This window comes from Hemiscyllium ocellatum, chromosome 6, assembly GCF_020745735.1.
Source record: "Hemiscyllium ocellatum isolate sHemOce1 chromosome 6, sHemOce1.pat.X.cur, whole genome shotgun sequence".
NCBI classification, from domain to species: Eukaryota; Metazoa; Chordata; class Chondrichthyes; order Orectolobiformes; family Hemiscylliidae; genus Hemiscyllium; species Hemiscyllium ocellatum.
The window spans coordinates 57,045,521-57,060,066 of record NC_083406.1 but is presented as its reverse complement, the minus strand read 5'-3'; the positions used below and the strand labels follow the sequence as shown (position 1 = coordinate 57,060,066).

At 43.4% G+C, this 14,546-nt stretch overlaps 1 protein-coding gene across 1 annotated transcript in view; it reads right to left on the bottom strand.

Moving 5' to 3' along the window:
* Nucleotides 1-1,639: 1,639 nt before the first annotated feature.
* LOC132816703 (cysteine and histidine-rich domain-containing protein 1-like) overlaps nt 1,640-14,546 on the bottom strand; it is a 42,492-nt gene continuing 29,585 nt past the window's right edge. The window contains exons 9-11 of the mRNA XM_060826587.1: nt 13,909-14,028; nt 10,978-11,040; nt 1,640-2,100 (exon numbers count right to left, since the gene is read on the bottom strand). Coding sequence (XP_060682570.1) covers nt 1,942-2,100; nt 10,978-11,040; nt 13,909-14,028 — 342 coding nt within the window. The 3' untranslated portion in view covers nt 1,640-1,941. The remainder of the gene's footprint in view (nt 2,101-10,977; nt 11,041-13,908; nt 14,029-14,546) is intronic.

Genomic DNA, 14,546 nt, shown 5'->3' with positions numbered 1-14,546 from the left:
ATGCCAAGCTCCTCAGTTTTTGTCCCTGTTTGGACAAAGACCAAAATAGGTCAGGAGATGACTGTCCCTGGCAGAATCCAAAACTGAACTGGATAAAATTCTTTTGCCACGACTGTTTGATAGAACTGTTGACAACCCCTTCCATCACTGATAGGGTGGCAATTGGCTAGATCGGATTTGACTTGTAAGATGCAGTGGATTCGGAGTCTATAGGTGTATTGATCGCAAAAGGTGACAATGCAATTACAGCAAGCAATCTGTAAAACAAATAGAATGTTATCATTTGTTGCATGAGGGAATTGATTACAAACTTATGGAGATTACGCTTCAATAATCTAAAGCATTGGTATAACTATGTCAGAACTACTGCCTGCTGTCTTGGTCTCTATTGAAGGGGTTATGTAAGTTTCTCAGTCGATACCTCAGATAGGCAGGTAGTCTTGAAATTATAAAGTTTATACTTAAATCAAAATAAAATTATACAGTTGCTCATCATTTCAATAAACCATCTGTTCTGGGCCTGCTGCAATATTCCAATGCAGCACAGTGCAAGCATGAGAAACAACATACTTATCCACTTATGGATTTTGCAGTCTGTCTCCATATTGAATTCAATAATTTCAGAACTACTTGTCTATTATCCATTTTCCTTATATTCTCTCACAACCCCCCACAGCCTTATTTTTTTGTTTCACTTTGCTAAGTTTAGAGGACACTCCTTCCTGTCCACACATTAATTTACCCCTATTTTACATCTTTCTATTTCGACATTTAACAATCCCTTTGACTTTCACACGTGAAGAAAGTGAGGACTGGAGATCAGTTGAACAGTGTGGTGCTGGAAAAGCACAGCCAGTCAGGTAGCATCTGAGAAGGAGAGTCGATGTTTCTGGTATGAGCCTGGGAGGCTGAGGGGAAGGTAGCTGGAAATGCGATAGGTAGATAAAGCTGGGGTAAAAGTGATAGGTCAGAGAGGAGGGTAGAGCAGATAGCTGGTTAGGAAGATGAACAAGTAGGACTGATCGAGGGCGGAGCCAATTTGGAAGGTGAGGATAAAGTGGGGAGGGGGGGTGGGGGCGGAGGGGAAGTAGGGAAACTGGTCAAATCCAAATTGATCCATGTAGTTAGAGGGTCCCAAAGCAGAAGATGAGATGTTCTTCCTCCTGAGCGTGGGTGGTTGGGATTTGGCAGTAGAGGAGGCACAGGACCTGTATGTCCTTGGCAGAGTGGGCATGTCCACAGGGTGGTGGGGTTAGCTAGAGTGGGTGTCTCCGATGTTCTCTGAAATGATCTGCAAGTTGGCATCCTGTCTCCAACTTTGACAAATATGAAAGGATTATTTGGGGCCTTAAACAGATGTGAAGTTTGGGTGTAAGATTTGCACTTCTTGCAATGGTAGGGGAAGGGATGGGGACTCTACCTCCTTTTTAAAAAAAAATTAAGATTCTGACGAAGAGTCATACTGGGCTCAATATGTTAACTATTTTTCCCTCCACAGATGCTGGCAGATATACTGAGCATCACCAGCATTTTCTATGTTTTGTATAAAATTATATAGATTGTTGCACTACATTACTTATGTGGCTGACTTTCAAAACACAAATGAGATGGGATTTTTATCAAGGTCATAGGAACAAAATTCTAATAGATAAGTGATCTTTATTTGAGTTCAATCAAAATTGTAAGAATGCTGCATTGCTTTCTGATTTTAATACATGTACTGGATATTACAGATCATACAATACATGAACAAATCTATACAGCTAAAGACAAGTGTAGTTCATAAATATCTCAGCTTTGCAAAACATTTATTCTATGAAAATTGTATGCAAAATGGGAATACAGATTGTAGAATTACACAATTCATTCCGTTTCAGCAGTAAATGTTGCTATCTACTTCCACCCACCACCCACTTTTTCCTATATTGGTCCCAGTTTCTTTCAATCATCTTCATCATTTGAATCTGGTGCAGGCTCGTTTTTCTCAGGCTGTGGTGGAGGTAGTTCCAGCCGAGTCCATAATATTGGTTCAGCTTTCTTCATAGTAATCTCAATTTTGGCAGGTGTCATACTCATTTGACTTTTACTAACATCAATGACCTTTAGGAAAGAGAGATTAAAAAGAAGAAATTACTTCACTTTCTTTTCTAATTTAAAAAAAAACTCAGGTTTTTAAATGAGCATAACAAACAGTATGCTGAGTCTGCAACAAAATGTGAATTATTAATTTCAATATTACTCAACACTGAATAAACCAAAATCAGAGTTTGTTGGAAAGGAAAAAGGAAGCAAATCAGACTGGTGGCAAATACAGAATTTAATTCTGTTGAAGTGAAAACAAATTGCAATTCTCATCTTGCGCTTAGTGTTTGAAAACGCACAAAGCAATTCACAGAAAAATGGCAGTCTAAAATTCTCACTGAGCCAGTGTAAAATATACTGAAAGAGTGCCCAAAAGAGTGATCAGATATATGGTTTAAGGAAGGTTTGTGCAGAAGTAAGGTAGAAGCTTTAGGTAGAAATTCTAGAACTTACAGAAGCGTATTTCCATGAACAGATATAAATCTTTTATTCTCTCAGGATGTGGATATCACTAGCTGACCATCATTTTATTGTCCTTTCCTATTTGCCCTTCAAGGCCTTCTTGAATGACTGCAGTCTACATGCTGTAGGTTGACACAATGTATTTCCAACTGCAAATGTGTTGCTGGTCAAAGCACAGCAGGCCAGGCAGCATCTCAGGAATAGAGAATTCGACGTTTCGAGCATAAGCCCTTCATCAGGAATAAGAGAGAGAGAGCCAAGCAGGCTAAGATAAAAGGTAGGGAGGAGGGACTAGGGGGAGGGGCGATGGAGGTGGGATAGGTGGAAGGAGGTCAAGGTGAGGGTGATAGGCCAGAGTGGGGTGGGGGCGGAGAGGTCAGGAAGAGGATTGCAGGTTAGGAGGGCGGTGCTGAGTTGAGGGAACCGACTGAGACAAGGTGGGGGGAGGGGAAATGAGGAAGCTGGAGAAATCTGAATTCATACCTTGTGGTTGGAGGGTTCCCAGGCGGAAGATGAGGCGCTCCTCCTCCAGCCGTCGTGTAGTTGTGTTCTGCCGGTGGAGGAGTCCAAGGACCTGCATGTCCTCGGTGGAGTGGGAGGGAGAGTTAAAGTGTTGAGCCACGGGGTGATTGGGTTGGTTGGTTCGGGCGGCCCGGAGGTGTTCTCTGAAGCGTTCCGCAAGTAAGCGGCCTGTCTCACCAATATAGAGGAGGCCACATCGGGTGCAGCGGATGCAATAGATGATGTGTGTGGAGGTACAGGTGAACTTGTGGCGGATATGGAAGGATCCCTTGGGGCCTTGGAGGGAAGTGAGTGTGGAGGTGTGGGCGCAAGTTTTACATTTCCTGCGGTTGCAGGGGAAGGTGCCGGGGGTGGAGGTTGGGTTGGTGGGGGGTGTGGATCTGACGAGGGAGTCACGAAGGGAGTGGTCCTTGCGGAACGCTGATAGGGGAGGGGAGGGAAATATATCCTTGGTGGTGGGGTCCGTTTGGAGGTGGCGGTAATGGCGGCGGATGATACGTTGTATGCGGAGGTTGGTGGGATTGTAGGTGAGAACCAGTGGGGTTCTGTCTTGGTGGCGGTTGGAGGAGCGGGGCTCAAGGGCGGAGGAGCGGGAAGTGGAGGAGATGCGGTGGAGGGCATCGTCGATCACGTCTGGGGGGAATCTGCGGTCCTTGAAGAAGGAGGCCATCTGGGCTGTGCGGTGTTGGAATTGGTCCTCCTGGGAGCAGATGCGGCGGAGACGAAGGAATTGGGAATATGGGATGGCGTTTTTACAGGGGGCAGGGTGGGAGGAGGTGTAGTCCAGGTAGCTGTGGGAGTCAGTCGGTTTATAGTAGATGTCTGTGTTGAGTCGGTCGCCTGAGATAGAAATGGAAAGGTCTAGGAAGGGGAGGGAGGAGTCTGAGACAGTCCAGGTGAATTTCAGGTCGGTATGGAAGGTGTTAGTAAAGTTGATGAACTGTTCAACCTCCTCGTGGGAGCACGAGGCAGCGCCTATACAGTCATCGATGTAGCGGAGGAAAAGGTGGGGGGTGGTGCCAGTGTAGTTGCGGAAGATGGACTGTTCCACATATCCTACGAAGAGGCAGGCATAGCTGGGGCCCATGCGGGTGCCCATGGCAACTCCTTTAGTTTGGAGGAAGTGGGAGGATTGAAAAGAGAAGTTATTCAGGGTGAGGACCAGTTCAGTCAGTCGAAGGAGGGTGTCAGTGGAAGGGTACTGGTTGGTGCGGCGGGAAAGGAAGAAGCGGAGGGCTTTGAGTCCTTCGTGATGGGGGATGGAGGTGTACAGGGACTGGATGTCCATAGTGAAAATAAGGCGTTGGGGACTGGGGAAGCGAAAATCCTGGAGGAGGTGGAGGGCGTGGGTGGTGTCCTGAACGTAGGTGGGGAGTTCTTGGACTAAAGGGGACAGGACCGTGTCGAGGTATTGGGAGATGAGTTCGGTGGGGCAGGAGCAGGCTGAGACAATGGGTCGGCCGGGGCAGGCAGGTTTGTGGATTTTGGGTAGGAGGTAGAAACGGGCGGTGCGGGGTTGTGGGACTATGAGGTTGGAGGCGGTGGATGGGAGATCCCCTGAGGTGATGAGGTCCTGGATGGTCTGGGAGATGATGGTTTGGTGGTGGGAGGTGGGGTCGTGGTCAAGGGGGCGATAAGAGGAGGCGTCCGCGAGCTGGCGTTAGGCTTCAGCGGTATACAGGTCAGTGCGCCAAACTACCACCGCGCCTCCCTTGTCTGCGGGTTTGATGGTGAGGTTGGGATTGGAGCGGAGGGAGTGGAGGGCTGCACGTTCTGAGGGTGAGAGGTTGGAGTGGGTGAGAGGGGTGGACAGGTTGAGTCGGTTCATGTCACGGCGGCAGTTGGCTATAAAGAGGTCGAGGGCGGGTAGGAGGCCAGCACGGGGTGTCCAGGTGGATGGGGTGTGTTGGAGGCGGGAGAAGGGGTCGTCAGAGGGTGGGCGGGAGTCTTGGTTGTGAAAGTAGGCACGGAGGCAAAGGCGGCGGAAGAATTGTTCAATATCTCGCCGCGTGTTGAACTCATTAATCCGAGGGCGTAGGGGAATGAAGGTGAGGCCCCTGCTGAGGACTGATCTTTCATCCTCAGAGAGGGGGGAGATCTGGAGGGATGGTGAAAATCCGGCAAGGCTGGGAGCTAGGACCTGGTGTGGGACTGGAGCTGGAGCTGGGGCTGGGGGCGGGGTTAGGGGCGGGGACAGAGATCGAAGTAGGGGCGGAGTTAGACGTGGTGACGTTGCTCGATGTGGGGGCGGGGTCATGCGTCGTGACGAAGCGCCTCATCTTCCGCCTGGGAACCCTCCAACCACAAGGTATGAATTCAGATTTCTCCAGCTTCCTCATTTCCCCTCCCCCCACCTTGTCTCAGTCGGTTCCCTCAACTCAGCACCGCCCTCCTAACCTGCAATCCTCTTCCTGACCTCTCCGCCCCCACCTCACTCCGGCCTATCACCCTCACCTTGACCTCCTTCCACCTATCCCACCTCCATCGCCCCTCCCCCTAGTCCCTCCTCCCTACCTGCTTGGCTCTCTCTCTCTCTTATTCCTGATGAAGGGCTTATGCTCGAAACGTCGAATTCTCTATTCCTGAGATGCTGCCTGGCCTGCTGTGCTTTGACCAGCAACACATTTGCAGCTGTGATCTCCAGCATCTGCAGACCTCATTTTTTACACAATGTATTTCCAAGTCAGGATGGTGACTAGGGTGTAGGGGAACCTGTTGGTTGTGACATTACCATGTATTTGCTGCTCCTGTCTGAGTTTAGAGTCAGAGATATACAGCATGGAAACAGACCCTTCGGTCCAACTTGTCCATGTCTACTAAATATCCTAAACTGATCTAGCCCCACTTGCCAGCATCTGGCCTATATCCCTCTAAACCCTTCCTGTTCATGTTGCCAACCAGATGCCTTTAAATGATGATTTTATCTGCCTCTACCACTTCCAGTGACAGCTCATTCTATATATGAACCACCCTCTGCAAGAAAAAGGTTGGCCTTCAGGTCCATTTCAAATTTTTGCTCCTTCTCACCTTAAACCTATGCCCTCTAGTTTTGGACTCCCCTATCCTTCCTCATGACTTCATAAACTTCTAATAAGGTCGCCCCTCAGCCTTTGGCAATCCAAGGAAAAAGCCCCAGCCTATTCAGCCTTGCTTTATAGCTCAAATTCTTCAATCCCATCAACATCCTTATAAATCTTTTCTGAAGCCTTTCAAGTTTAACAACATCTTTCCTATACTAGGGAGAACTTCCAGATATATCTCTGGTGAATTTCTACAGTGCGTCTGAAAGATAGTACGTACTGCTGTTATTGAAGAGTGAATGCTTGTTGATGTGGTGCCAATTCAAGCAGGAATCTTTTGTCCTGAATGGTGTCAAGCTTCTTCAAGCTGTTGTTGGAGCTGCATCCTATCCGGCAAGTAGGAAGTATTCCATCATGCTCTTGCCTTATGCCTTGTAGATGATGGACAGGCTCTGGGGAGTCAGGATGTGAATTACTTGTTGCAGTATTCCTTGCCTCTGACCTGCTCTTGTAGCCATTAGGTTTATTGTAATAAGTTTATTTGAGTTTCTGGTTAACGGTAACTCAAAGATGTTGATAGTGGGGAAGTCCGTGAATGTCGAGGGATGGTGATGAAATTGTCTCTATTGGACAAGACTCTGATATATCATAGAGTGTAGATTGGTTAAGCCTCTTTTGGAATATTGTGTGCAGTTCTGGTCTTCCTATCAGAAGGATGTTGTGAAACTTGAAAGGATTTAGAAAAGATTTACAAGGATGTTGAACGATTTGAGTTAGAGAGAGAGAGGTTGAATAGGCTGGGGCTGTTTTCCCTGGAGCGTCGGAGGCTGAGGGGTAACCTTAGAGTGTTATAAAATCATGAGGCAGGGATAAGATAAAGAGACAAGGTCTTTTCCCCAGGTTGGGCGAGTCCAGAACTAGAGGGCATAGGTTCAGGGTGAGAGGGGTAAGATATAAAAGGGACCTAAGGCGTAACTTTTTCAGACAGCGTGATGCGTCTATGAAATGAGCACAGAGGAAGTTGCGGAAGCTGATAAAATTACAGCATTTAAAAGGCACTGAATGGGTAAATGAAGGAAGGGTTTAGAGGGATACGGGCCAGACTTGATAAATGGGACTAGATTAGGTTAGGATATCTGGGCGGCATGGATGAGTTGGACCAAAGGATCTGTTTCCGTGCTGAATATCTCTATGATTGGTCAATTTTGACAGTATGAGGCAAGAACTTTCAAGAGCTGATTGGGGGCAGTAGTTCACAGGTAAAAGAATGGTTGGAAAATGGAAGCCTTCAGAAATGAGAGAGAGTCTAGAGAAAGTATATTCCTGTTAGCGTGAAAGGAAAGGCTGGTAGGTATAGAGAATGCTAGATGATTAAAGAAATTGAGGGTTTGGTTAAGAAAAAGGATGCATATGTCAGATATAGACCGGATAGATCGAGTGAAGAGTACTTAGAGTCCTTAGAATATAAAGGTAGTAGGAGTATACTTGAGAGAAATCATCAGAAAGGCAAAAAAGGGACATGAGATAGCGTCGGCAAACAGAGTTAAGGAGCATCCAAAGGGTTTTTACAAATACGTTAAGGACAAAAGGGCAAATGGGGAGAGAATAGGGCTCCTCAAAGTTCAGTAAGGCGACCTTTGAGTGGAGCTGCAGGAGATGTGGGAAGATACCAAACGAGTTTTTTTGCATCAGTCTTTAAAGTGGAAAACGACATGAAAGATATAAAATGTAGGGAAATAGATGGTGACATCTCAAAATATGTCCATATTATGGAGGAGGAAGTGCTGGATGTCTTGAAACGTGTAAAAGTGGATAAATCCTCAGGACCTGATCAGGAGTACCCGAGAACTCTGGAAAGCTAGGAAAGTGATTGCTGGGCCTCTTACGGAGATATTTGTATCACTGGTCACAGATGAGGTGCCAGAAGACTTGAGGTTGGCTAACATGGTGCCACTGTTTAAGAAAGGTTGTAAGGACAAGCCAGGCAACTATAGACCAGTGAGCCAGACATCAGTGGTAGGCTAGTCGGTGGAAGGAATCAGGAGGGAAAGGATGGACATCTATTTGGAAAGGTAAGAACTGATTAGGGATAGTCAACATGGCTTTGTGTATGGAAAATAATGTCTCTCAAACTTGATTGAGTTTTCTGAAGTAACAGAGGATTGTTGAGGGCAGAGCCGTGAATGTGATCTATTTGGACTTCAGTAAAGGCATCTGACCAGGTTCCCCATTGAAGACTGGTTAGCAAGGTTAGATCTCATGGAATACAGGGAAAACTAGCCATTTGGATACAGAACTTGGAGTAAAAAATGAGGTCTGCAGATGCTGGAGATCACAGCTGCAAATGTGTTGCTGGTCAAAGCACAGCAGGTTAGGCAGCATCTCAGGAATAGAGAATTCGACGTTTCGAGCATAAGCCCTGGATACAGAACTTGCTCAAAGATAGAAGACAGAGGGTGGTGGTGGAGGACTGTGACCAGTGGAGTGCCACAAGGATCGTTGCTAGGTTCACTGCTTTTCATCATTTATAGAAATGGCTTGGATGTGAATATAAAAGGTATAGTTAGTAAGTTTGCAAATGACACCAAAATTGGAGGTGTACAGGACAGCAAAGAAGGTTACCTCAGATTACAACAGGATCTTGATCAGATGGGCCAATGGGCTGGGAAGTGGCAAATGGAGTTTAATTCAGATAAATGCAAGGTGCTGTATTTTGGGAATGCAAATCTTAGCAGGACGTATACACTTAATGGTAAGGTCCTAGGGAGTGTTGCTGAAAAAGAGACCTTGGAGTGCAGGTTCATAACTCCTTGAAAGAGGAGTCGCAGGTAGATAGGATAGTGAAGGCGGCGTTTGGTATGCTTTATTGGTCAGAGTATTGAGTACAAGAGTTGGGAGGTCATGTTGCTGCTGTACAGGATGTTGGTTAGGTCACTGTTGAAATATTTCATGCAATTCTGGTCTCCTTCCTATTGGAAAGATGTTGTGAAACTTAAAGATTGAGAAAGGATTTACAAGGATGTTGCCAGGGTTGGAGGATTTGAACTATGGAGAGAGACTGAACAGGCTGGGGCTGTTTTCCCTGAAGCATTGGAGGCTGAGGGGTGACCTTACAGTAGTTTATAAAATCATGAGGGGCATGGATAGGGTAAATAGGCAAAGTCTTTTCCCAGGGATGGGGAAGTACTGAACTAGAGGGCATAGGTTTAGGGTGAGTGGGGAAAGATATAAAAGAGTCCTAATGGGCAACCTTTTCCTCAGAGGGTGCTCCGTGTGTGGAATGAGCTGCCAGAGGAAGTGGTGGAGGCTGGTACAATTGCAACATTTTAAAAGGCATCTGGATGGGTATAGGAATAGGAAGGGTTTGGAGGAATATGGGCTGGGTACTGGCAGGTGGGACTAGATTGGGTTGGGATATCTGGTTGGCATGGGCAGATTGGACCAAAGGGTCTGTTTCTGTGCTGTACATCTCTATGACTCTATAAAATGTTACCTAAACTGGGCATCACTGAGCAGATGCTGCTTGATAGCATTGTTGATGACACCTTCCAGCAATTTACTAAAGATCAAAAGTAGATTGATGGGGTGGTAAATGCCAGTGTTGTAATCGTACTGGAACAATTATACTGGCTAAGGGAGTGGCAGGATCTGGAGCATAAGTCTTAGGTACTATTGCCAGAATGTTGTTGGGGCTAGTAGACTTTGCAATATCCAGTACCTCCAACCATTTCTTCATGGCATGTGGAGTGAATCAAATTGCTTGGAGACTCCTACCTGGAATGCTGGGAAGCAGTGGAGGAGGTTAAGATGTATCAGCCCCTGGAATGCATCAGCCTTATCTTTAGCTAAGTGTTGGGCTCTTCCATCATTGAAGATGGAGATACTTGTGGAGCCTCCTTCACCAGGGAGTTGCTTATTTGTCCACTACCATTGATGACTAGATGGGGCAGGACTGCAGAGCTTCGATCTGATCTGGTTGTGGGATTGTTTCACTCTCTCACTTGCTGTTTATGCTGTTTGGGATGAAAGTAGTCCTGTTTGGTATCTCATTAGCAGGTATGCCTGATGCTGCTCCTGGCATGCCTTCCTGTATTCTCCACTGAATCAAGGTTTTTCTAGATTTTTACTAGAATAAAATTTACAGTTCTTCAGTTTAGTTTAAGTATTTAATCAGTGGGGAGGTGATAGGATAACTGTAGCAGTCAGTGGGCTGATGATTCCTGAAGAAGGGCATATGCCCAAAATGTCAATTCTCCTGCTCCTTGGATGCTGCCTGACCTGCTGCGCTTTTCCAGCAACACATTTTTCAGTGCTGGTAATCCAGAACCCAGGCTAATGTTCTGGAACATGAGCTTGAATTTTAACTTGGCAGATTGTGAACTGTGAATCCAATAAAAATGGTGAAATAACAAGCTTCTTTAAATAGTGTCCACATTACCATTATTAATCGCCATTAAGTCCATATTAGTTCATTAATATACTTTAGAGTAAGAAATCTGCTATCTTTTCTAATCTAGCCACATATGGCCTCAGATTAAAAGTAATGTCGTTGACTTGTTATTGCTCTCTGGTAATAAATGCTAGTTGAGCCAGCAATGCCCCTATCCCATGAACAAATTTAAAGGTGAAAAGCAAAGAAGGTATTAACGTGGAATTAGGAAAACTATAATTTTTTCATTCATAAATGAGACAAGTTCTATCTTGTTTAAACAGTAAGCAGAGAATCACAACCGAGTACACTGCCATCCCAATTCTAAGGAAACATTTCCTTATAAAAAGGAAATGATAGTTAACATCCTGCTGACTGACAGAAAATAGGTATTTGTGATAGTTAAAATTAGTGTATTCACTAAATAGTAGCTGAAAATCATATCGTAGAATCTATACTTACACCCCACAAGTTCACTGTGTGTTCAAACTCCTTTTCCCTTTCAAATAAAATGTGGATATGCAGCTGTAATTTTTTTTTAGAAAAAGTAGAATTAATTTGCAGTATTAAAATACTTTGGAATACACACAAAGGTTGGTCAGTGATAATGCTTGATGCTTTCTGCTTCTGTGATACAACTCCGGCAGTGAAACTTCAGTGTTTACCCAAATGACTTGGAGAGTTAATATTAATAAGATGCAGCATCTACTAGTCAAAGCACATATGTTAGCAACTGGTACAACGTACCTTCAAAACAATCTTAATTCAGAAATTATACTTAATGGAAAATAACTCGTGTGCTGAATGCGAGGCTTAGAATACCAAAGAACTGTACTCATTAAAGGACTGGCTATGGAAGTATCAACTGGTAACACATTATAAAAAGGAACCTGAACCAATACAGGAAGTGATGAAAGAGAAATTTGACTCCAAAATTTTATTCCAAATCACTGTTGGATCAGGCATTTTGCTTCATGAGGGGAACATTTACATAGACTTTCAAAACAAAAGTGTCTACCCTACATGCATGTAGATAATCCAAAATAGGTTACTGATAACCAAAATAATTATAACAAATTTCATCAAATGCATGAACACTAAGATCAAGCATTGATCATATATTTGTACATATAACTATCAGACAAATGTCAATTCCTATATTTCCAGGTTCATTTTCCTTACAAAGTTATAACCTAATAGATAAACAGTGATGCCTCAGCTACCAGTGCTCATTTTCAGACCCAAAATCTGAATCTGTTTATCTTTATTCATTAAAATTAAGGTAAAGTCACCATAGTCCCAGTAGCCAAAGGGCTGCTCTTTCTTTAGAGAGAGACAACTGGTAGTGAATTTAACCTGAGGTCACCATGCCCCAGGCACAGACTGAGGTTGAGGAGGCATGGTAACTTCGGCTGGTGCGAGAACACTCCTCAAACCAGCCAACTGAATTAACCAACCCCACCAGTATTTTAAATGAGTACTTTTGTTCTTAACATCAATATTGAATAATGCATGTCATTGATTTAACAAACTGAGAATCAGTATCTTATTGAAAAATTTCTTGCTATATTCAAATCAGTGATCACAAAACATTTTTTCTGGCCCATTTAAAATTCTCCATTGACAGAAACATACACCTTCTACCTGCCTGCAAATAAGTGATTCCATTGACAAAACAGCCAGTAACCAGAGGAAACAGATTAGGTTAATAGTTCAAAGAAATCACGGACAACATTTGAGTACTTGCAATACTATGGGGAAAGTAGAAGGAAACAGGACTAACTGAACAGCTCTGCTCAAGAAGGTCTGTGCTCTGTCATGCTGATATAAGACCAAAAGTTCAATAATTTATTTTAATGATGATTACTAGCAAACTTCCTCTATCCAATAGTGAAGGCGAAGTTACCATAGTTCTACCTTACCAGTGCTGCGCTCTCATTATAAAGAGCGGACTGGTAAAGGGCACCATGTATCAGGCGACAGGCAAAGTTGCAGGAATTAAACCTACGGCATCACTATCGCAAACCAGCCATCCAGCCAACTAAGGTAACAAATCACTTCACTTCACCCAGTTTAATGGTTAACAGCTCTATTAGCCAAAAAAAATCTGAACTCAAGTCTAAATACTTCATTTTTGAAAAATAACCTAATTTGGGCATCTTGGTGGTTTGCCCATATAGTTCAATATCTGACTCTTCATTGTAGAAAACTTACCAGAAAGAGGGGCTACATAATTCGAAGACTTATGCTGTTTACATTTGCAAACTGGTCCTTTCTCAGCTTATTTATCGCTATAAATATTGGAACATTGCATTCTGTGGGAAAACAGCTTTGGTTTCTCCATTCTCTACATCCCTAGTTTCAGCTATGCTGCTGCACAGAAACAATAAAGCCCAGAAATGGAAGGGAATGGAAAGGAAAGGAAAACTATTAATTTACCCCTTGACAGTTCTATTGATGCATTTGGCTGTCCCTGGATGTTTTGCAGCAGAAACTTCATGTTTCTGCTGCAAAACCTCACAGCATGGATCAGAGGGAGAATGCAAGTGGTCCATGCGCTGATAAATACCCGTGAAAAAATCTTATTATGATTTCCGCTGTGAAAAGCCTTCAATCCACTGACTCCATCAACACTTCTCATTGCTGCAGAAAGGCAGCCAACATCAAAGACGGCTCCCATTCATTTATAACCTCTTCTGTCAAGCATAAGATACAAAGGCTTAAACACATGTACCAACAGGTTCAAGAACAGTTTCTTCCCTGCTGTTATTAGACTTCTGAATGGACCTTTCAAATTTCAAATCTAATGTTGATCTTATTTTTTTGTGCACCTTCTTTGCAGCTCTAACTTTGTATTCCTCACTCTGTTCAAACATCCTATGATCTTTGTATGTTATGATGTGCTTGCATTGCATGCAAAACAAACTTTTCACTGTACTTCAGTACATGTGACAGTAATAAATCAAATCAACTTCTATTAAATTAAAAAGTACCACAAAAATATGTACAAATATGACTACACAACTAAATGTCAAGCAATACATTAAAAAAATGAAATTAGGGAATTTGGACATTCTTTATTAATTCTAGTATAATTAAATAGTTTCAATTTAATTACTGCAGTAGTACAGTTGCTTTGAGAAGTAAATTATACCTTAAGCACAAGTTTCAGATACAGGTCATATCAAGTACTAAAATTAACTGCATAAACACCAGAATTTTCAGTCATTAAAACTTAGAGTTCAACAACCTGGATCAATAGAACAGTATCCAAGATTTTTTTGGTGAAATACAATAGTGCAAAGATTGCAATTTTAAATAGCTAGGTGAACCCCAAATTAATTGTTTTTTAAATAAATCAAATTTTTGTACAAACTACAGAGTTGTACTTACCACTGAGCTGTTTGCTTCAACATAACTCAGCTCTGGGTTGGAGTTTTTGGCATAAATAGTAATTATGACTTGTCCCCCAGTTTGGTGCCAATCATGTCTGCATGGTACAATGTTAGTGACCTGCAAAAATAGAAGCCATCTAAATGAATCTGCTAACTCCGTATTAGAGTCCCGAAGTGGGGCTTTTGAGTCAAACAATTATGGAGATTAAAATGATTCTTGGATGCCAAGCTTATGAAGTGCACAAGAAACAAAGCAACTTTATGCAGAAGTGAATTACTCATTTTTTCCCACTAAATATCACAAGCATATCTCCTGATGTCCCACTGAATAATTGATGCATTGTATCCATTTTGATCCTACAAATCAGTTCTAGACAGACAGTGCTGGTATTATTTCTACAACTGAAAATACATTCCACCAAGGTGAGGCACCTGACTGTCCATCTGATCATTTATGTAAAAGACGTTTAATCTCTTTCAGTGCCAAGGGTGAATGAAGGTTGTCTAGGCCATTCAATTGTGATAATGGCCTCATCCATTTCTTAATTAGATGATATGGTGGTGGTTGCCCTAAATTTCAGTATTCCTTAATCTGAGGCGGCACAGTGATGCTGCAACAGAAATATAACAGTTCAT